The sequence below is a fragment of the Podarcis erhardii genome (assembly GCF_964252035.2).
Source record: "Podarcis erhardii genome assembly, chromosome: 2".
NCBI lineage: Eukaryota > Metazoa > Chordata > Lepidosauria > Squamata > Lacertidae > Podarcis > Podarcis erhardii.
The window spans coordinates 56,832,628-56,856,717 of record NC_138498.1 but is presented as its reverse complement, the minus strand read 5'-3'; the positions used below and the strand labels follow the sequence as shown (position 1 = coordinate 56,856,717).

The following is a 24,090-nucleotide window of genomic DNA, read 5'->3' as shown; positions in this document are numbered from 1 at the left end:
ATCAGGAGTAGGGGTGTGTAACTGACAGGTCTAAGGGGTGTGTAACTGACAGAAAGTACCACCTTGTTAAGAACCAAAGTATTAAGTTAAGAACCAAAGTATTAAGTGTGAAACAACTGAGAAAACCTTGAAGTAAAATAACAGTGTAAACGGAAGTATCCTAAGTTTTATCCACTCGTGCCATAAACTTCCTTGTTAAATAAAATTGTTATTGTTTATTTGAACAAATCCTGCCTGAGACTCCTAATTATTAAGTTCTACCTCACGCAAGTCCCCCACAAGATAATCTGAGGTAGTTTGAGGGAATTTGTGGAAGTGGTGTTCTGTGAGGTGGGTGCACTCTATTTTTAAGTGAGTGCGCCCCAACAGCGCCAGGGGAAAAAGGGCCATCACGCCATCGCAATAGCCAACCCAACAAGACCCCACTGCTTCCTTATACAACAAGGAGTGCTCCACTGAGAAATGGGAGGAATAGCACCAAAGCACTACTACAAATAGAGTCTACCAGTTCACACAATCTTCAGTTTGGATATGTCACTGCTATCAATACAAAACTGTAAAAACTTGTTGCAGTAAGCACATTACTCACATTCATCACAGAGTTAATCTCAGCCACAGCATCATCATCTGTGGGGAACTGATAGATCTGGACTCCATTGCTAACCAGTTCGCTCATGATCTTGATCTTAAACTTGTGCAACTCGCTCTTGGAAATCGTGTCAGCTTTGGCAATTATAGGGATAATGTTCACCTGCAAAAGAAATAAAACCAATGGAAGTATTTCCCCCCCGAAAGAGTTTTGGAGGCCTGTCATTAATTGCACTGTGTTAGGGATACTGGGCTCCCCCAACCTCACTTGTATAAGCACATTAAATTAGGTCTCCGCTCTTCTTTAATATCCCGTTGCCACCAATTCACCCAGAATGCTTTTAAAACCTCCTAGTAGTGTGTATAGTTGAAATTAAGTTAGCTCTGTTCATTAATTTCAATAGGTCTACTCTTGAGTAAAAGCTAGCTGAATACAAGCTGCCTGGAGCACCGGCTGAGAGCAGAATGTTGCTTAGCATTGTGAATGCAAGTCTGTCACATCAAACAGTTGAACTAGCAAGTGTTGCCACTCAAGCATTGAGCATTTAGCCACCCTTGGCCACAGTGTATTCTCTTGCATTCAGATATCCAAGGAAATTTACATTAAAGCAAGGCGGGGGAGAGAAGAACTATTCCGAGTGAAGTCAATGTGACACAATTAACCGTAACCAGTGTCAAAAAATTGACTTTCTATCACAAAAAATCTATTTTTTTCTGAGGCCTTGCAGTAAGTCAGCTAGGTTGGAGTTGTAGTCCAAAACATCTGGATGAACAAGACTGTACCATGGGTATAAAGTAAAGCAGAGATCTACTTTGATCTGCTCTAATCCTGTCTGATAACAGTAGTTTGCTTTCAAGAGGCAAATGAAAAGAGATTTTGGCCGGGATTCATAACCCCCTCTATACAAACAGAAAACACACGATGTGTGTGAATAATATTTGCATTCCATGGCAGCCCCTTGAACCTCTTGGGTGCAACTCTGGGAGCTCCCTGCCTCAGGTAAGACTTTACACAGGTTGTAGGTATTGGGTGCTACTGTTGGAAAAGAGCATGTTGTGCTTTAGATCTAAGCCTACCCTTGCTTTAATTTCCTGGCAGGCTTTGTGAACAAATGAAATTTATAAGCAACTGGCAGCCAATTAAAATGTGGTTATTTCTTAAACCTAATTGCTAAACCATGCATTCACTGATTCCAGCAATTAGCTTGAAGAAATGCAGAGGTGCTGATTTTTTTAAAAGGTGAATTTATGGGGGGGGGAGCATGGATGTGTTCCAAAAAGAACAGAGAAGCACGCTCTAAAAAAGCAGCATGAAAAAGCAAGCCAGGCAACTTCAGGGAAATTGAGCTTAAAGTTGAATGCCTGGTGGCCCACCAACACACAGGTACTTGAGTGACAATGGCTTTTCCATGTCTGCCTACAGAACAAAATTCCCACAAATTCTATTTGCATTGACTTGGCAGGTGCAGGGCTTACTGCTATTTTGCTGCAACAAAGCACTGTCAGGGTCATCAAGAAGACACAGTTGTCAGTGCTGGCCTGGATTGAAATAACTGCAAAACCAGTCTGTTCACCCAAAGGAGGCTTTAGGCTTGTTTTTCCTTAAACAGCAGCTTCCCTCACACCTTCAGTGCAAACTGCTTTGGGAAAGAAAGAGTTGTAAAAGCAGTTTGTGATCTAGCTTGAGAGCCAGTTGCTGAAAAGAGTAAAATATGCCACTTGGCTGACCCAAGCCAATTGTACAAGCCCACTCAGTTCTTTGGAGCCCAGCCACCATCTCCCATCACTATATTGTGAATTATAGAGCAAGCTGGACAACTTTTCATTATCTTGGGATTTCTCTTAAAATATTCCCACAGGTAATCAATCTGTCCTCCCAAAACTGTATCCAAAATTGCATCTTCTTGACCTTCACTCCCAATTCCATTTCCAGAGCTGGAAACAAAGCCAGAATCTCTCTTCTGAATTATCAGGTGAAGCCACCACAAGGAAAGAGCAAGCATGGAATGAGATTAAAGATATGCAACATCAGTATGCTAAAAATCGAAGCCAACATAATAAAACATACATGTATCATAAAAGCCCTTTTAGAAACAGGTGGTTTTCCAAAACAGAGCTGTACTTTACTGCGCCAAAATGTATGCTGAGTTAAGATAAAGTGGTAAATGAGATAGGGTTGGATACTTTTAACTTGTGAGTGTCGAGATATGAACGGCTAGACATGGTGCAATCTCAGCCATCTATTATTTAATGTAGTAATTCAGCTTTGAAGACCATTTTTGGCTGTCTGGAAGTAATCAGATAAAGTAGGCAACAGATCCTTTGGTTATGACTTCAGCGGCACCCCAGTGCATGATGGGAGAGAGAACTGCGGAGAATGATCCTCCACCCTGGAAAAGCCTGGTGAAGTCATTTGGATGAACCAGATACATTAATATCACAGGAAACCCAGACAGTCTACCCAGTGTCTGACATCACCATGCTGACATTGCAGAGTTGTTGAACAGCTGCCCCCCTCCCCATCAATGCATAGCCAGTTCAGATGCCTACATCTTTGCTAAGCAGATGTTTGATCTCAAGCCAATGTAGTATCCAAGCCACATCTGAATCAGGAGAATCTCGGAAAGGGACAAAGAGCAAGTTGGAAATTGAGAGCATTATTTCCTACGTATCCCACAGACCTGGGTTCTGAGGTTCAGACTACACTTAATCATAACATTTTCTTTACCAAGGCACTCCACTCTGAAAAATTAGGATACCTCTCTGGCCACCAGAAACGTACTGTTTATTATTATATTAATATTTATGCCCCTGTAAAGAACTTCCTGTGAGCTGTAATGAAAGAGAACAAAACATGACAAAGTTCTGCAATGGAAGCACACAATCCTAGTTAGCCACTTGTCTTTCTACTTGTTATTTCTACTATTTTATTGTCAGCCCCATGCTTTGAGATCTCGATATCTTAAATACTGACTTCATATGCCAACAAAGACTAAACTGGAGCTATCAACCAGACCTTAATGTTTACTTGGGATTGATTCTCTCTCTCTCTCTCTTTTTCTATTACATATGCATACTTGAGCATTATACACATATGAATCTGATTAAATATCTATGCATGCAGGATTAAGGATTCTGCCAGTGTCAGAAGTGGTTGCTGGGGGTGGGGGTGGGGATATAGTATAGCCTCCAAACAGCAACACACAAAAGTAGTGGGCAAAGCTCAGCATATGAAGCTCAGGATTCAAGCTGATGGAGCCGAAATATATAAGTGACTCATCTCTATTCCTCAGCAGATGCGGTGTTCCAATTAATCCTTAGCAAAGTATATCATTTGGTCATTTAAAATGTTTTACGTTCTTAAAGTTTAAAAAGGTCACCCAATAAAAATGTGAACTTTTTTTGTTTTGAACATGAATCCTTTCACGTGAATGACCTTTGCCCTCTGCCTCAAGCTCTCCTCACAGCATGGACTTCAGAAGACTTGCTTTTTCACTTTGAACATCACACACCTAGTCATCAGCTAGGAGGAGAGTTGGCTGGCTGAGCACATGCTGCATGGAAGCAATTATCAGCATTGCTAAGATGGTCTACATCTGGCTACAGCCACAAATGGTTGCTGCCTTATTGAACTCACCAGAACAATGACTACTGCATCAGAACAACTGCCGTTAACACAAACTGATTTACAGAGTTGACCATCTTCTTATAACTTCTGTTAAGTTGTTTCCTACACGCAATAGTCAGGGCTGTCTTACTTTAATCAGAACAGTGATACGTAAATTCCATAAGCCTACAGGATTTCCTTCCCCTAACCTATTTCCCCAATCCATGCATATCTCAGCACTGTTGATGCACTCTGTATTGCTCAAAGAGAGACATTCACAACAACAAATTTTATAACGCTGAAGTGGCCTAGAGTGAGTGTAATGAAGTGGGAGGGATAGTGTCTAAGGCAACTGCTGAGAACAGGGAATCTTTTACCTCCTTGGCAGAAGAAGTGAATAAACATTTCTATTTATTTATTTAGACCATTTCTATGCCACTTAATATTTTAAAACAATCTCTAAGTGGCGTACAGAAAACTAAAGCAAATAAATTAAATCACACAGTGATTGGTGGTTGAAGGTGCCAACCAAAGCTTGTACTTAATTGAAAGTCAATGCTCGTAGGACATGTGAGGTAAAGCACATACCTTACTATCCAGCTTTTTCATGGTTACCAGATCCAAGGACTTCAGCGAGTGACCAGTTGGAGTGATGAAATAAAGGCAGACATGGATTCTTGTATCATGATAATTAAAGAGGGAACGCCGGATTTTGAGCTCTTCTTGTAAGTAGTTTTCAAACTGCGTGTCAATGTAATCTACTATCGGCCTGTAACTAAAAACGAATTCCATTAGCAACCTGAATGCTAAAGTTAACAAAGGATTACTGGGTACTTTCAAGGATGCTGTGAAAGAAATGGCCAAATCTCCCCCATCTGCCAAGCTTTGATAAGAATTCAGTGCAAGAGATGTTAAAAACTTTTAGTGCTAACTGATGACAGGTTACCTCATGAGGTAAAGCTAAAATTAGGCAGAAGGTGGTGCACACACAAGAAGTGAAACTGGAAATAAGGCCAAAAGCACTTCTGGGGGGAGGGGTGTTATGCTGATGAGCTGAACTTGATAACTTTGTTATAAAGCAGAAGTGATAACATGAAACCACAGTTACTCACTACACACTTGAGTTATAACCAAGAATGTTCACACTGTTCATATGTCAAGTGAGCATCTAATGGCAGCTCATTTACGGAGTTCACAGAGTTAGTTGGGTTAGTCACCATCTGTCAGATGAACCAACCATACAGAGTGGTTGCAAGGCTAAAATACTGTTCCACACTCCCCGGATGAAGGTCAGGATACAAATAAAACTAAGAAATACATAATTAAAGTATAATACAACAAATATTTGAGAGGCATTTACTCAATTCATTACCCACCCTTCACCATAAGGTCCCAACTGGTGGGTATTTATTAATTTTTTGCAACTAGTTTTCCTCATGGCTGAGGAAAACCACAAGCTACCCACCCTGAAAAGTAAAAAATCGGTAAGAGATTTGATCCTTACAAACTAAAACGCTGAAGTTTTAAACAAGTGTTTTCAGTTACACAGCCTAAAAAGGATTATCAGGGTTAAAAAAAAAGTGTGGGAGAAGAAAAAGAGCATGGGGGGGTCCAAGTCTGCATTACATTATGCATCTTTTACTCAGACATCAACTGTCCTCAGCTACTTGTTTCTAAGAATGGAAGCCAGAGAAGGGTGGGGGCTACATGCAAAGTGATAGGGTCACAAAGGAACAGAGAAAGCACTGATTGTTTATCATCTGCCCCAGAAGAGAAGAGCAGCCCTGTTGGAGCAGGTTAAAAGGTCTGTCTAGTTCAGCATCCTGTTTCCCACAGTGAACAACCAGATGCTTCTGGGAAGCCCACAAGCATGACTGAAAGGCCCTCTCCTGTTGATGCTCAGTGCCATTATGGACCTAGGATTCCTTCCTCCAAATTGTTATTTCTCTCACGCTGGAGGAGGCACATAAGCCGCCATTTTGCAAATGAGTCAGGGCAAAACTTAAGAACCAATTAGCTTACTGTTTAGAGCAATGGGAGGATAGACAGAAGCAGTAAATGGAAGGGAGGAACAGCACCTCAAGCATCAACCTAGGTGTAACCCACCGAGTTGAGTAATCAATAATCAATACAGCCGGTATGTCCAAAGGCCAGAGGTTTAGGGTCAACATTCAGTACATAATGTCCCACCAAGCCCAACTGTGAATGGGATTAGTAAATCATTGTGTCCTAAGCTGCCCATTGCTAACCTGGTGCCCTTCAGATGTTGTGGGCCGCAACTCCCATTGGCCCCAGCCAGTAATAGGAGTTGCAGTCCAAAATGACTGTGCTGGCTGAGGTTGATGGGAGTTGTAGTCCAAAACATCTTGAGGGAACCAGGTTGGCGAAGGCCGCCCAAAGCAGCTGATCACATTATGCATGGCCACTCTCATGTGAGGCCCAGCTTATTCCCAAGACATTCCTTTACACGTCGAAGCACTGCAGGCTTTTCTGCACCAAATCGGAAAGTGACTTGCCTTTCATCTTTATTGATCTGATCCCCAAACCCCACAGCATCTACAATGGTTAATTTCAGGTGGACGTTGCTTTCCTGCAGGTCGTAAGTCCGTGGCCGCAAGCGAACAGCATGCTCATAGTGACTGGCTTCTTCAGTCTCAAATGTTGTATTGAAGAGAGTGTTCATCAACGTTGACTTCCCAATACCAGTTTCACCTGAGAAATTCCAGAAATAAGGAGATGCATCATTGTCTTTTTCCCCGCTAAATATTTCTCATGATTTCAGAACAAATGGATTTCAGGGAGTTCGCAATAAAGACCCTTTGATTTATCTACAGCTTTCTCCCCAAAGGCTTCTAGCAAACAAAACAAACCTTCAGTATGTGCAACTCCTCAATCTCTGTTAAAACACAGATGGTGTCTCCCACCTCCCACCCACTTCCTTTGTTTTAGGAGCAAAAGGCAGTATTAATAGCATGAGGCAATATCCTTTCTATAAACATGCCACTTTCTTTTAAGTTCGATCCTCTGTGCTGCTAAGCAGCCACGGGCTAGCATTGCTTTTCCAGACATAAAACTGAAAAGAGCAGCGAGACGTGAAGACTAATAAGGGAAAGGTTTACAGAATGTCAACACGATCTCTCCACAACCCTATAGGAAACTTCCAATGTTCTAATTATGGGCAAACTCCCCTTGAGAGATCATGATTCAGTGTGGAATAGTGTAATAATTTCAATCTAGTCTGGATATTTGACAGATGGCAGAGCACCAGAAACCCCTGGGCTGGTGTATGATGCAAGGACATGTTGCAAGGAGAGCTGGCAGAGCAAATGGGAAGTGAATCAGGGAATACTTGCTCCTGGCTATGGCTGGCGGCTACCCAAGCTTGTGAAATAGTGGAGCTGTTTTGTCAGAGAGGCAATGAAGTGTGGGTATATTTTGAAACATGAGTTAACAGAAAGCTTTCGAGGCTGGCCCAGTCCCATTAGTAACTGAGATTCTATCAAGACATTCCAAGCCACAGAAAGGGTCTTTATATATTTCTTTTGATTTTTGGCCTTTAACCTTAATCCTTCCTGCTTGCCCATACCGCTGCCTACGCAACTACAGTAAATGCTTAGTCTTCCTGTCAGAATCAACGTTGATCATCTTTATTTTGTTACATTAATCTGCGGTGAATGGAGAACAGAGAAAGGAATTCAGCATTATTGGGGGTTTCCTTAAAATCAAGGTCAAATATCAAGGTCAAGGTCAAATTTCCCAATTCCATCGCTCTGCTTCTTTAAGTCCCACCACAATTATGATCATTTGCTCCCCATTTGTTCTAGTAGAGAAAATAAATGATGCTTCCCTGGTTAAATAACTTAGCTGATTAGAAAGATGTGATGTGAAAAACAAGGGGAAGGGGAAATATACCAATGAGTGTGACAAAATCACACAGAAGTTTTTGTACACACCTATAGCTCTCAGTAGAGACCTGGAGTATATTAAATTCTCTCCTGAGCTATTTTACTAAGCAGAAACCATGAGCACATAGAACAATGTATTTAAAAGTATTTTCCAATACTCGCCAGATTGGACTGGGAAAAATTATAATTAACACGATAAGCATTTATGGAATTTTTGCTGCAGCTAAATCTGCAAAAATAAAAGCAAGAATTTGGCCTTGTAGGTTGCCTTCTGGAGACCAAAACCTGTTCCCCAGGAATCATATGCATGTTTCAAAAATTAAAACAAAGATCAAAGGCCCCAATTATCATTGCCAGAAGCAAATTATTCCAATCCGATTCCAATCTAACCACCGTAACTTTAATGCTCCCTGTGAAAGTCATAAGATAGGGGAGACAACTCTATCAGACTATGGAGGAGAAGGCAAGTAAGCAAACAAGCCAGCAGCTTCAGCAACAACATATGGTTCAAGCTATCCAATCCTGTATTCACTGAGTTTTATTCTAACCAATGGTTGAATCTCGTAGGAGCAGGTCCAGCCATTAGAAATGCAAGCTACCTGAAAATCCAGCTTCTTAATGTGACTTTTTCACAGTAGTTGTGAAAGCAATGTATAAGTCATGGCCTTCATCAATATCACATGAAACTCAGTCATATAGAAAGCAAGCAAAGCCCTTACCCCACTAAAAAGAAAAAAAGGGTGAATGGTGTTTAAATCCTATTACAGTGGTACCTCGGGTTAAGAACTTAATTGGTCCTGGAGGTCTCTTCTTAACCTGAAACTGTTCTTAACCTGAAGCACCACTTTAGCTAATAGGGCCTCCTGCTACCACTGCGCCGCCGCTACATGATTTCTGTTCTCATCCTGAAGCAAAGTTCTTAACCCGAGGTAATATTTCTGGGTTAGTGGAGTCTGTAACATGAAGCATATGTAACCTGAAGTGTATGTAACCCGAGGTACCACTATAGTAGTTTTAGCCTTGCCTCAACAAAATGCATTACATCTCAAATTTGGGAGATTCAGCTCTGCACATCAGCCATGGTATAAGGTGTTGGGACTGCTCTATTAAGGCAATGGGGAATGCCCTCATTCAGCCCCTGCCTGCCTGCCTTCTTACTTACGACCAGACCAGGAAGGAGGGTAGCTCAGCCTGTCATTGGCTCTGACTCCACCTACTGCTAGGGCTCCCTGCTTTCGACCCCACCAGTCCAGTCCCAATGGGCACCTGCCACCATGGGCAGAAGGCTGTGGTTTGAAAACAGTGCCTGAAACACACCAGGTCAAATTCTTTGTCCATCTAGCCTAGGAGAGCTACTGTCGGAGTAGAAGAGGCTGAGATCTCTCCTGGCCCTTTTAACTGGAGACACCAGGGATTGAGCCTGGGACCTTGTGTGCATACAGAGCACGTGTTCTTCCACTAAGCAACCGGCTCCCCCAGGCTTCTAACAAGTTGGTTTCTTCTACGTGTTGTTTTTGTCCAAGTGCCTTTCTCGTTTGCAGTGCACACTTTACTCACCCACACAGAGGATGTTGAAGCTGAAGCCTTGCACTACAGATTTGCTGACAAGCTGATCAGGAAGACTGTCAAATCCAACATGGCCTCCCAGAGCGAGATTCCGTTTCTCTTCATTCTGCAGGGGGGAGAAAAAAGAGAAAGCTATTATTTAGCAGGGGTTTTCTGAAAGGAAGTTAGCAGAAACTGGAGACTGGGTGAAAAATATAAAAGCCATAAACACACTACCATTTCCCTTGAAGCCAAGCAGACTCCGTAGTCACAGAAGCAATCCTAGCGCTGCCCACACAGAGGTTTATTATGTTTTTATATGCCACATTCCAGACATACTGGTAATTATAGTCAAGCATCAGAAAAAGAAGGGGTGGGGGGAGAGGAGAGAGAGAAACTCTCCCTGATCTAACAAGGAATCGTCTTAAAGAGACAGGAGGCTTCAACTGTGAAGCCATTTCAAAAGGAAAACCAACACACAATCGGATCCGGCAGCTTTCACTGTGCAAAGGAGTGGTGGGGGAGGGAAGAGACAAATTCACATGTTTTATTTATTACTTCTTAATCCTTTCATTTTCTAAAGTCTCCTGCATCTGAATCGTGTTAGCCAAGGGGAGCAGCTTTGGGAGCCCTTGATCTGTTTCCTTTGAATCTGCCATAAGCAGCTTTGTTCACCCGCACTCCTGAAGGGGGGCGCGAAGGTGGTGGGGGCTGCACATCACTCACCTCGCCATCTGCGACCACACCAGGTTTTCTTGTTACGGTGGTATTTTGGGGGTCTTTCCACACTTTCCATTTATAGTGGGATAGTTACTGTTTGAGCCGGCGGTTTAAAGAGTGGGTTTGGTAGCTGACTGTCTGCACCTTTGCTTATATGTCACTATTAGAGGGTGAGGTTTTCCTTTCTACACCAAAGGCAGGTACTGACCAAAGTGGAGAAAAGTTCCATGGCTGTAGGTCACACCCCTAACGCCGCCTTGTGCTCCTCCAGCCAGTAAATGGAGTTATAAGCATGTGCATGAGGGTAGATGTTATTTATTTAATGCCTAATATTTTGGAGAAGGGACGTAGGTGGTGTTGTGGGTTAAACCACAGAGCCTAGGACTTGCCGATCAGAAGGTTGGCGGTTCGAATCCCCGCAACGGGGTGAGCTCCCGTTGCTCGGTCCCTGCTCCTGCTAACCTAGCAGTTCAAAAGCATGTCAAAGTGCAAGTAGATAAATAGGTACCACTCCGGCGGGAAGGTAAACGGCGTTTCCGTGTGCTGCTCTGGTTTGCCAGAAGCGGCTTAGGCATGCTGGCCACATGACCCGGAAGCTGTACGCCGGTTCCCTTGGCCAACAAAGCGAGATGAACGCCGCAACCCCAGAGTCAGTCACGACTGGACCTAATGGTCAGGGGTCCCTTTATCTTTACCTTAATATTTTGGTGTACTGAACTGGAGGGAGAATAGAGGATTAGAAGAGGACCTATATGTCTGCCTAAGCTATAGTGAACCTGGCTACCGTGAGGAAATTTTATCTGAGGATAAGGATCGCTGTCATGGGCAGTACTTTGACTCTCTGCTGTTGTCGCTCTCTGCCATCTCTGGTCAAAGAGAAGTGGCCTTGAAACAGACCCGTCACCTAAACCATCCCTACTCCACAAAAAGTGAGATGGCGCTTGTACACATGCCACACTACTGAAAATATCAAGTATATCCATTCCAGATCTTTCACAAAAGTCAGATTTTTTTTGCACTATAAAAAATGGGATGAAATGGGTTCCTCACCCCAAAACAAATCTCCATATACTGTCGCATTAGCAAAGAAGTTGCAGGCACCCAGTTGGTAACCCCGATTGTACACGTTTGAGTGCTTGTCCTCTGAATCAACACAGGCGTTATCTGTAACATTAAACCAGGGGTGGCCTTCCAGGTGTTGTTGAATTTCAACTCCCATCTGAAATCAAAAGAGGAACTTCCCTCATCTATTATTTTAAAAGTTGTCCACCCACTTCTCTGCAAACACCTTTCATTTAATGATAATTTTATTATCAGGATCGCAGTGGTTTGGTAGCTCCACAGGTAACAATTTGGAGAACTGTCCCAGAAGGACTACCCTGTGGGTTTACTTATGTGAAAACTGAGGAAGGCTTCTAATCCCTCAAAACTATATGGAGGTTAACTGAGAGTAGGAAATGAACAAACACTGATGCTTCTGGATTGAGTTTCTCCGTTCCCACCCGCATAAATCCTGTCTTGATGTTCCATCAGGCAGAACAGTCTACAGAAGCTAAGTGTTTATGAAAACCTTCACTGGCTGCCAATTTTAAATTTTATTCCAGTGGAGGACTTGAAGCCTTGAGACTTCTCTCCAAGATTACTAAACAAAAGATTAACTTGTTGTTCAACTTAAGACCAACTCAAGCATTTTAATGTCCTCTTTCAAAAGACTAAGCACACACTCCCTTTATTTTAAAAGGCAAGAGAAGAAACACCAAAAACAACTTTCTTGGCTGTGACAGAACTCTGCTATTCAAGCTCTTTTTTTGAAATGATCTCATCTTTTTTTACGGAACATATTGATAGACATTTGTGCTCCCGCTCCCTTTTCCTCCACCAAATGAAGAACAGCACAGAGTGTCTCCAGACAGGATTTCAGGGTAGGGAAATATCCTGACCACAGGGCTGTCTTTCCCATAGGTGCTAGGAATGAAGGACACCTGGGCGCTGGGCTCTCAGGGGCGCCAGGCCTAGAGTCCAGGGCCCAAGAGTTCGGGGAAGAGCCCACTCGTCGGTCAGAGCGCTGCAGCGGGCTCTTCTGTGCAGGTGGCTCTGTGCCGTGAGTTCGGGGGCGACCAAGCCAGTGAGACGCTGAGGTGGGCAGCCGGCTCCGCCCTCCTACACACCTGGGACTGGGCAACTGGGGGGGCGGGGCGCCGAGTGGATCTTTGCACCCCGGCGCCACATATGCTTAAGACAGCCCTGGCTGACCACAACAGTTTACTCCACTATCACCATCAACATTTTAAAAACTCATCTACACCTACTGCGTTTGTCAGCAGAAACTGAAGCCATCACTCAAAGCTGTATATTTTGTATGATGCTGTTTCAGTAAATCACTTCAGGACTCCCTGTTTGTGTAACACAGTAAGCCACGTTATGGTATCACTTAGCACGCCACCCAAGCTGGAAGTTGCAGTTAAGCTCCCTTCTCCCTAAGCAGAGCTCTTCAATGTGAAGAGGGATCCTGGGCCAATGGGCACGTGCACACACACTTGTACATAGGATTTCTTTGTGTGGACATAATATAGGTAAAGGTAAAGGGACCCCTGACCATTAGGTCCAGTCGTGGCTGACTCTGGGGTTGCAGCGCTCATCTCGCTTTATTGGCCGAGGGAGCCGGCGTACAGCTTCCGGGTCATGTAGCCAGCATGACTTAGTGGACATAATATAGGGGTTCAGCAAATACATGGCAAGTGGGGCTGATGCACAGTGAAAGTGTGTTCACAAAGGTTACTAGCCCAGAAAAACTGGGTAGCCTGAAAACCTGCTCCACATACGTATGGTAGGCTCAAATATTAAATGAATGTGAACATCTAAAGCAGGCCTGTCCAAAGTCTGTTTCAGGGGCCTAATCCAGTTAGTTGTGGAAGTTTATTTCTGGGGTAAAATCCTTAAAAACTTCAATCCTTTAAAAAAGGTCAATAACTTTCAGCAAATCTGGCCCTCTTTGAAAAAAGTTTGGACACCACTGACTACAGTATCATTTTAAAAAAGATACCTTTAAATCTCAAGGAGGGGATGGAGAGGGGAGAGCAAGAAAATGACATCAGGCAGGGAGAGAATATTGCACAGCGAGCGGGTGTCTAACCATTCCCCAACCACAACCGCCCTGATGTAAGCCACACACTCAAAACTCACTGCTGGCACGATTGGAAGTTTCTGTTCCAAGGCCAATTTCAGCTTGAGGGATGGAAGGATGGTGGCAGAGGTTTATAGCAGGACTGCAACACACAGGAAAAGGATTAAATCCTCCTTCCTATATGCTGCAGTCACAATTTCACTCCTCTTCAGCAGCTGATGTATTCTATAGATATGTATTGCTACTGTCTTTTTGTAAGTTAACCATTATAATTTATGTTCTGCTTTATGCTGCTTTTATTGACAGTGTGTCATTAGCTACCCCGTGCTCTAAAAGGGAAGAAGGCTGAGATGTACAAAATAATAACTTTTAAAAAATGCACTATTACATGCTTGTGCCATGTAGCTCAGTGGTAGAGCATCAGCTTTGCATGCAAAAGGCCTCTCCAGGTAAAGGTTCCCTGTCTGAAACCCTAGGGAGCCATTTCCATTCAGTGCATACAGTACTGAGCTGGATAGGCTAGTAGTCTGACTGGATACAAGACAGCTTCCTAGGAACTTAGTTTGGCCCTTAATTCATTTGTGCTGGAAGTGGGGAGAAACGAACTAGATCTTTTCCATTTTACAGAAGCTTCTCTTCACGGTCATCTGAAGTCTGTTCCTCCTCACCAAAGGAAGCCAGGTGAGTGACTGCCTGCTTTTACTATCGAAATACAAAATGTGAATTAAGGACTATCCAATCACTTCAGCTGGCAGTCTGTATTCTTAATGAAAATTGCCTAGGGCTGATATGTTCCTCACACCCACCCTCTCTAAAGCATAAATGAAAGACAAGTTATAAACATAAAACCAAAACCTTTGAAGGCTGTGTCATTGACACTGCCTGGAAAGGAAGTAAACAAGGTTTTGCCAGAGAGCTATGATTAGAATATGAATGCCCTGAAAGACCAGAGACATGTTCCTAGGCAACAGCCAGAATCAGTATTATGAGTTTATAAGAAAGCTCTGTCTCAGTCAAGCCAAATCGCAAAACCAAGACAATCCAAAAACGGGAAGATGAAAAGATAATATGTGCTTTGGGAGTTATTTTATGCTTCCCCTCCTCTTCTAATATGTTCACAGTTGCTTCTGAGTAGCAGCCCAAAAGGAGACTGCATTACTCAGCCCATTTCTCAAAAATTAATACTGTAAAACCACCGAGAAAGTCAACGGTGGCCTTACTGTTGTAGTTTTCCATCCGATTCCAAACAAACAATTCTTGTGACTGAAGTAGAAAGAACAGAAGAATCAGTTGTCAATAAAAGCTCAATCAATGGCCTTGGTCCAGCAGTCCACAGATTTATTCAGGTGGATCAACTCCTGCACGTGGGAGAGCCAGTCACATCTGGCAATAGAAACCCCACTCCAGTTCTTGCATGGATATCTCTTAGGATGAGTCTGGAACAGTCTGTCACTATAATCAATCACAAGACCCAGCACACGAACACCTTTTGAATGCCAGAGCCCATCAACTCTGGGGTGTGTGTGTGTCGGCCCCTTCAAATATTTCAATGGGAGGCAGGGCGAAGGGACATCAGACCCTAGGAGTTGACTCCTATGGTGGATACCAAGAAACACAATACTTGCAACATTTGCCACTGCTGTTAGCAGCCTTGAGACCATTTGGTGGAAAGGCAGGATACAAATGTGACACACCTTGTTACAAATGTGACACAAACCTTACACCTTGGGCAGGAAAAAAACAACAAGACAACATATCTGAAATACTGCAGCACATGAACTAATCAAGGAGGGCTTGGAACTGAAAATGATAGTCTTTGACACAAAGGAACTGAACCAAACAAAAGGGAGAAATGTGTTTGAATCTTTACTAAGACTATAATCAGCTGACTGGCCTTTTGTTTATAAGCTACTTTAGATGTGCTGCCTCAGCAAGACCAGACCCACCTAATTAGTTTGTTGATTGTGCTCTAAAGAGCCTTTAGTTATTAAGCCCTTGATTCTCCAGCCTTTTACTCACTGCCCAATAAAAATCTAGTCTCCTACTAGAAGGACAGATCCTGAAGCTGAAACTCCAATACTTTGGCCACCTCATGAGAAGAGAAGACTCCCTGGAAAAGACCCTGATGTTGGGAAAGATGGAGGGCACAAGGAGAAGGGGGCGACAGAGGACGAGATGGTTGGACAGTGTTCTCGAAGCTACAAATATGAGTTTGACCAAACTGCTGGAGGCAGTGGAAGACAAGAGTGCCTGGCATGCTCTGGTCCATGGGGTGACGAAGTGTCGGACACGACTAAACGACTAAACAACTAAACAACAACAACAACAACAATAACAACAGCTGACATTTAAGTGTCCTCTCATTTGACCCCATGTAGGGCCTTTAATTCTAAAAAGGTGTGCCAGAGCAAGTAAGCAAGCTCTCTAGGCAAAGCTTTATGCCTAACACACAGGAAACTGCCACATGCCCATGTTGTCAACATGAAGAAAAAGACTGGTTCCTCATGCCTCCATTTCCCTTGAGTGAGGCAAATCATCTCCAGAATCCACAGGAAAGGTTCTTCCTGGCAGGAAAATTTGGGGAATCCTGCTTGCCATTTCTATCAACTGCCTATTTCTGCCTCAGAGGGTGTCTTGGGTCTTCCAAACTCCTGGCCAGGTGTTCACACTAGTTACCTGCCCATGTGGCATAGGTTCTGAATGGTCAAAAGGAGCCGGGGTGTGCATCAGACAGGGCCAGCACACCCATGAGGCAAAGTGAGGCAACTGCCTCAGGCAGCAGGATCCATTGGGGCAGAGGATCCAGCCTTCAAGGAATGCATTGCCAGGTGCAATGTGCTCCTTGGAGGTCAGATCTGCCACCTCCTCAACAGCACATCCAATGCCACATCTATAGTGACAGGAGGCACTGCTGGTCTCTTCCCATGCCTGGGCAGGAAATGGCAGGGGCTGCCCTCTGGGGTCTCCACATGCCCAGTGTGATTCAGAGAGGGGCCTTTCCCCCCATGAGAGATTTTGATTCCCACTTCAACCACCAAGTAAGGTTGATTTGATTCCTTCATTTGTTCCCGATGTTGGTCTTCACTCTCCCCCTTGTTCCTGATGGAGATCTTCACTCCTTCTTCTTCTCTGGCAGGAGGCACCATTTTCTGGTTCGTCTCTGGTGCCCAGATGTATTGGGCCATCCTTGGGGGTCAGGAGAACCCCAGAGCAGCGTGCAGGAGAAGGGGAGACATTGTTCTGCTGGCAAGCTGATACACTTGCGAAGATGGAACATTCCACACAGCGTGCCGTTCATTCATTTTTATAAAGAACAGCTAGGCTTGTTGGCCTACTGTAACTATTTCTGAGATATAGGGCACTCTATAGGATCCATTGATTACTTTACCGGTAGGGAAATCTGTGACTCAGTTAATGTCACTCAGGGTGCCCAATTAGAGCACAACTGCAGGTCAGAATATTCAGACCACTAAACTCTTGGCATGAATTGTCAGGGCAGGCTGAAGTCCCGAGATCTAGAGCATTGTGACATGTCTTCTATTACAGCTGAACTTGCATGCTCTATAGCCACCTTCTCATATGCACAGTTTTGAAGGGGGAGGCATCTCCCGTCCATGGTACCAGGGGATAATGTTCCTCTTCAAGCAATCCTTTGGCTGGTTAAACAATCTATGGTCTTTAAAATATGTTTGTGGGAGGGGGAGCTATTAGGCTATTTGGGTTTTTTGCTATTATATTATGTATTTTGTGTTTTCTATTTGCATTTTTATGTTGTAAACTGCTCTGCGAACTTTGGGTGAAGGGTGGTTTATAAATTTAATAAATAAATAAAAATGAAACATACAGTGGTACCTCGGAAGTCAAATGGAATCCGTTCCAGAAGTCCGTCTGACTTCCAAAATGTTCAGAAACCAAGGTGCGGCTTCTGATTGGCTGCAGCAAGCTCCTGCAGCCAATAGGAAGCTGCGGAAGCCACTTCGGACATTCGAGTTCCAAAGAACACTCACTTCTAGGTTTGCGGCGTACGGGAGCCAAAATGTCCGCCTCGCAAGGCCTTCGGGATCCAAGGTACGACTGTACTTTCAGCAGAGTGCAATCAAGGACCCATCAGAATACAGTTTCAAAAACAGGATATGATATAGTTCTTGAACTGAAAGACTTGCTACAGCTGCAGAAAGGCTGCTTCCACTGCCCTCCCCCCAGTCCATGAGGTGAGGGAACTCATGGAGGAAGGGTGGGTTGCCTTGGCCCTACTCAAGAATCATAGACTTGCTAGGCTACATTGGGGTAAGCATGTGCAACACACACAATTTTTTTATTTTAAGAAACCTGCTGGCATCAATAAATACATGATGTTCAGAACTGATTGTGAAGCAAGTGCATTTACTGTTGTCAAGCTTTTATAGAGGTGTCAAGAATGCCTTTATGCAGGGGTAGGAAGCCTTCATGGTTGTCAAATCAACTTTGTTTTCTATTAGAACTACCAGCAAAAGCCACATGGTTAAAATTTTTAAAAAACAGGGTGCCTCTGACTTGGCATTCCAAGCCTAGGAAATTTGTTTTTCAACATCAGAACTGAACTGAGGGCACAGTCCTTTCACACAAATATCTATTCCTGGTTATTTTTCTACTTTCAACAGCCTAATTTAGATGGAGGGGAGTTATTTAGTTGTTGCTAATGTTTGAACAGCTGGGAGTCAGGAAAAACCCTTGCTGATCTAATGCAACCCCCTGGAAATACACCAGTAGATCCCAATCTGTTGTGTGCCAACCCCTACCTTAATATACCACCAGGTTTGCATTATAAATATTTTTCAGAACAAACCTCATGCACAGTTGCCTGACCACCTACAAAGGTGAAAGCCCTCTGTCATACCAGCTAAGGACACAAGGGGAAGCCAGTTTCTGCCTTTCAATATGAAAAAAGGCTGCAAAGACTGTGCCTATGAGCAAAGAGTCTGAGCACCACTTCCAGACATTGGACTAAGGCACTGGAAAAACTATATGCTCAGTGGGAAATTAAGGATCTCCTCCTGTCCCACAACATCTGTAAAGCAGGAGAGAAACTACTTCAGTCATTCCGCATTTCCTTCTGTGGCACATGCCTCAAACACTCTGATTCTGTTCCAAAGGAATGGCATTGATTTAAATAGGACTTCTTTGCTTCCTGAATGAAAGGTTTTAACAGCTTAGCAAACTATCCCATCTTGTAGCTCAGTGGGATAATACAGACCCTGATTAAAAAAAGAGGACAGGATTAGGATAAATTGGGTATTTTGTACAGTAATTGGGCAAAAGATATTGTCACTGGTTAAGCAGTCACATCATAATCCAAGTCAGGAGTTGAGAGACAGAAACAGAGACACAGAGTGAGGTGGGGGGGGGGGAGGAAGAATAGTTTGAGAACTGTTTCACAAGGCAGGGTGTGGGTAAGCAGAGCAGAAACATATCTCATAAGAAGGACTGTTGCATGCAGCTGCTGAGGAATTTGGGTGGCCTAGAGGCAATGGTTTGTATTAATTACATGCAGCTATGTATGCTAATTAGCTCTGGTCCTCTGGCCTACAATGAATTGCCAAATGTGACCTTTATATTGGTAGGCCGTTCAATGGCCCTCTAAAGTTATTACAGCGGCTTGTTCAGTGAAATCCAAAGTTCCATGCAGCAGAACTCTTGTTGTCAGAAACTAAGTAGGTATCAGCCATTTGATGATTCTGATGAAGCTGTTTAAGAATCAGTTCATTCACCATTCAGGAACAAATGCTTTCAAGCATCCAAAACCCAGACTGCATCTGTGCTAAGCAACACTCGTAGCCAACTTGAGCAGATGGGGGGGGGGGGGACACACACAGGAAGGGTAACATTCTCTTCAGCTCCTTCATTTGCAAACTGCAGTACAATCCCAGAATGCAGATCAGGAATGAAGGAGGGAGAATCTTCCGAACAACTTCGTTGCGATGCTGCTTCTGTTGATCTGGAGTGCACAGCAACCAAACCTTTCAAGCTTTGTCTCAAGCTTCTGTAACAAACTGTACAACTTTCCAAATGGGTAAACCAGAGGTGGGTTTTGGGCAGCGTGACTGGTTCCGCCACACTGGGTACTGAGCCTAGGGGGCGCTGCAAGGTGCCATGACTATGATGTAGTGAAATGAGCAGAAAGGAAGGAGACGACTTTTGGCCTCTCATGATGTGCCGCTGAAAAGTGAAAGACCAAAGTCTGCCTCTAGGTGAACCACTTCAGAGTGGGATGTTTATTGACTTCTCTGATTCTCCCACCACCCTTCTCCAGTCAATGCATCAACAGGAATTTCATACTCCTCTTATACCTTTAACTACAGGCATGTGTGGGCAGATCCACACCACACTTTTTAAGCACACTTGAGGCACATTTAAAGCACATGGTTTTCACCAAAGAATCCTGGGATGTAGCTTGTTAAAGATGCTGGTAACTATGTTCTGTGAGGAAAAAACTCCCATTCCCACAATTCCTTGGGGGAAGTCATGTGTTTTAAATGCACACTGAATGTTGCAAAAAGTTCACTAGGAATGTGAAGATAATCAACCTCTTTGTTGGTCCACCAAGCTCACAAGTTCCAACCCATTACTTTGCTGTTTCATTTTCCTTTAAAGGATCAAAAACAACAACCCATCCTCATATTCTGCTGTACCCATTAGAACAGCAAACATTCAGAGGAAAATCTTTGCTTCTGCTCAGCAAAGCAAGAGCTTTACGTATTAGCAATGCCACTCAAACCTTTTAGAAGCACTTCTCTGATGCTGACAAAATGGGGTTCTCTGGAAGGCAAAAATGACTTCTCCTCAACAGTCCCAGCATACTTATGGAAGGCAATTCAATGGGCTGGGGCTCTTACCAAGCAAGCTGATCTTACATTTGAGCCTCTTTATCTAAATGCTGTTTCTGGACTCACCTTAAAAAGCAAACAATATGTCACTTATCTTTGCTTAGGTATGTGCTGGATTGCTCAATCTTCAACTTCTTCATTGCTAAGCATAGCTGAAGGATGATCAAGGTATTAAAAACTTACGTTGTGAAAGAAATAGCTGCTCAGTCCAGAAACACATGCTCTCCCAGTTGCCCATCCCATTCATGACAGCGGAGAGCTGCTCTCTCTTTCCCACGCTGACAAACAGGACATTTGGTGAGCTTTTAATTTCAATAGCAGGCATGAATGCAAAGTAAAAAAAAAAAACCCTGTATTTGACTATAAAAGAAGAGGACAGTATTGTACACATCAATACAACACCAAAATACAAACTCATATTTCTAACTGGCCATGCTTGGATTACATTATGCCTTAAGTAGTTAAAAAAACCTTTGGAATTTTGCATTATAATATTTTCCATACCTAAACAAAGGATAGACTCCAAGTTCCTCCAAATTTGGGGAGGAGAGTTTGAATGGGATCTAAAAGGCTATGCATGGCATTTTGTTCATGTAGAAGTTTTTTGTGCCCCCCTTCTCACTACAGCCCCCTGTGATCCCCAAGAAGGTGCCAGAGAAACCCCTCCAGAGGAGAACAGCAACACAGTGCAGAGGAATTAAATGGGAGCAGGGCAAATATGAAACTCCCTGTGTGTATATATTGACATTTATGCAGGTCTCTTTTAACCCTGGCCTTTGTTCCCCCCGGCACAAATTGCAAGAGGTGCTAATTAATATCTCTAGAAGTTCTCTTGCCTGAATCACATTTTTACAGCAGTCAAATATCTCTACACTGCCCCCCCCCTCCAATGTTTTCTAAAAGCATTCATGGTAAAACCTGACAGACATCTATAGATCAGACTTATGGTACATCTTCCCTTCTCTAGACCAGGCAAATAAGCCAAAGATAAACAGATCAGGTCAAAACTCTAACCCCTGTCAATGTGTGCACACTGCAAGAATAGCCATCCAAGTATTTGTATAGATGGGTAAGGCTTCAGGAATGATGCTCCCCCACCCTACACAAAGTGAAAGAATGTTGCACTTAATCAGGTTTTTCTGATATGTTGCTGTATTTTTACAAGGCAGCCTAATGTTGCAAGAGCACAAGGGAACAAAATCAGGGTTTGCTCTGGTCTAGTTCTCACTAAAGTGGTAAACCTGTCTTGGACCTGGGCCACTTCAGCAGGCAGGCTCTTTATTTATTTACTTATCTTTTTACGGTTCTTAGAAAAATACTGTACAAGGAAGAAGGTTATACCAGCACTATTCCCCCTGTCATGTTCAGAGATTTGTTTTTATTTTTATTTGGAGGAGCGGTGAAATCTGGGGGCCCTCCCATCTACAGCCTCAAGTGGCATAGGCCAGACACAGTTATACCAAATTAACTGGGCCTCTTATCACTGCTGCACAGAACACACTCCTGCAAACGTAAGTTGGACCTTGGAGAAGTCAGCAAAAAAACAGAGGGAAACCATGAAACAAAAAAATGAAAGACATTTCCTCCAGAATGACCTTAAGGATGAGAAAGTTCATGATTTCAGCAGAACAAGAATTCCATTCCCCAAATGAGTACATGCTGGAAAAGATAAACAGCGTCTGGTTTGGAAAACGAAAGGCCACAGTCAGTTCTGTTAGCAAGCCCCTGCTCAGTCGCACTTTCAGAGGAGCTAAAAGCACCCTTCACCACCAGTCTCAAAGCTCTTCGGCAGCAGAATGACACAAGGATACACATTTGAAATCTAAATACTTCAAATCCTTAAGCAGTTGTTCATTCAAAACTCTTAAGACAAATCCTTGGAAATTTAGACATTTTTGCGCACCATTCCAAGACATTCAAGGTGAGAGAGGGTTTATCCATGCAGAACTGTAGGGCAGGTCAGAGAAAAGCAGCAGCCCAAGGTAAGCACTGTGTTCAAGTGGTGACTCGGGTCCAAGACTAAACTATCCACTTATCTCTGGTGCAAATGCGGAAGAGTGGTCCTGCCCTTCATCTCCTGTTCACTCAAGTTCTCTCCCAGGCACAGGTTTAGACAAGTCTGCACTAGAATATAAATAAATATCTCCTGTTGCAGCCTAAGACAAAGGTTCTGTATGTACCTTGTATCAATTATGTAGGCTAAGGCTGCAATCATATACCAAGTTCCTTAGCAGTAAGCCGCCCTGAACATGGCTAATGTGGATTTAATAACTACCTGTGTTGCTGATATTCTGGCGTTTTCCCTTTTAATCTCAACGTCTGTCTCATAAGCAGTTCTGAAAAATCTTTGGAGTTAACACACCTTGGATATAAATATATTAAATGAATAAATTAAATAAAACATAGTCATTCAGATGTAGGTGATGTGTGCCTTAAATCCGCAGGGCCAAGCAGCAGAAAAAAGGAGCCATGAATCCATAAATTCACTCATGCAGTGGTAAACATGATGCGTGCCAGTCTCGTCTCTCTTCTCCCCATCCTAAGTTTAGAGATAGGAAAGGAGCAGCTGAAAGGGCTTGCAAGTTGCATTGCATCAGTCACACTGCAGTTCTAAGGTTCTAGGACCGGGAGCGGCTGCCAAGACCATAATTGGTCCTGAAAGACCTACATTGGCTCCCAGTATGTTTCCGAGCACAATTCAAAGTGTTGGTGCTGACCTTTAAAGCCCTAAACAGCCTCGGCCCGGTATACCTAAAGGAGCATCTCCATCCCCATCATTCTGCCCAGACACTGAGGTCCAGTGCCAAGGGCCTTCTGGTGGTTCCCTCACTGTGAGAAGCAAAGCTACAGGGAACCAGGCAGAGGACCTTCTCAGTAGTGGCGCCCGCCCTGTGGAACGCCCTCCCACCAGATGTCAAAGAGAAAAACAACTACCAGACTTTTAGAAGACATCTGAAGGCAGCCCTGTTTAGGGAAGCTTTTAATGTGTGACATTTTAATGTATTTGTAATCTTTGTTTGAAGCCGGCCAGAGTGGCTGGGGAAACCCAGCCAGATGGGCGGGGTACAAATAATAAATTATGATGATGATGATGACAACCTGGAAAGTGCTGTGCAACTGTAGGGATGATCCATGTCTGTGCTCCAACTCCCTGCTCAAGAAGAGGGTAGAACAGCCTTCACCATCCTAGTGATACCCAGATACCATGATCTACAATTCCCATCTGTCCCTGCCAACACAACCCCATCCCTGCCCTCATGCTGCCCTTGGGAGGATGCACTAAGGGGCATCAGAGACAAGACAAGACCTGTACCCTTTGTAGGAGAAGTACAGGGTCCCAGCAACCATGGATTTTAATCTGGCTAAGGCACCAGCCTATGCATGCAGATCCATTCAGGGAAACTGTCAGCCCAACAAATTAAATTAGTTGGATGGTGATTGGAGAACAGGCACTTTGGGGACATGACATGTGGCACCTTTCCTAGAGAATATCTAGGGAGGCTCATGTCATCCCAATTCCACGGTGGTGGTGGTGGTGGTGGGAAATCTAAGAACACAGCTCTGGCTCAACTCCCTTTCCCGCAAAGGAATTATTTGCCCTGTATCCTTTTGTGAGGTAGGAAGCATCCCAAGCCGGCTCCAAGGCAATTCAAAAGGGAAATCACAGCCATCAACTTTCCCACAGCAGTCCTCCACAGAACATTTCACAGTTGTGGTCTGTTATGAAATGAGAGAGAG

General features: G+C 43.7%; 1 protein-coding gene across 4 annotated transcripts in view; it reads right to left on the bottom strand.

The window, feature by feature from the left end:
• The window catches only part of SEPTIN8 (septin 8), a gene marked incomplete at its 3' end in the record, with an annotated part of 54,908 nt that overhangs the window by 23,250 nt on the left and 7,568 nt on the right, over positions 1–24,090 (bottom strand). For 3 of the 4 annotated variants that reach the window (XM_081851085.1, XM_081851086.1, XM_081851087.1), the window contains exons 2-5: positions 9,658–9,772; positions 6,712–6,907; positions 4,784–4,970; positions 590–751 (exon numbers count right to left, since the gene is read on the bottom strand). In XM_081851085.1, coding sequence (XP_081707211.1) covers positions 590–751; positions 4,784–4,970; positions 6,712–6,907; positions 9,658–9,772 — 660 coding nt within the window. The remainder of the gene's footprint in view (positions 1–589; positions 752–4,783; positions 4,971–6,711; positions 6,908–9,657; positions 9,773–24,090) is intronic. The other variant, XM_081851088.1, reaches the window with a different exon arrangement.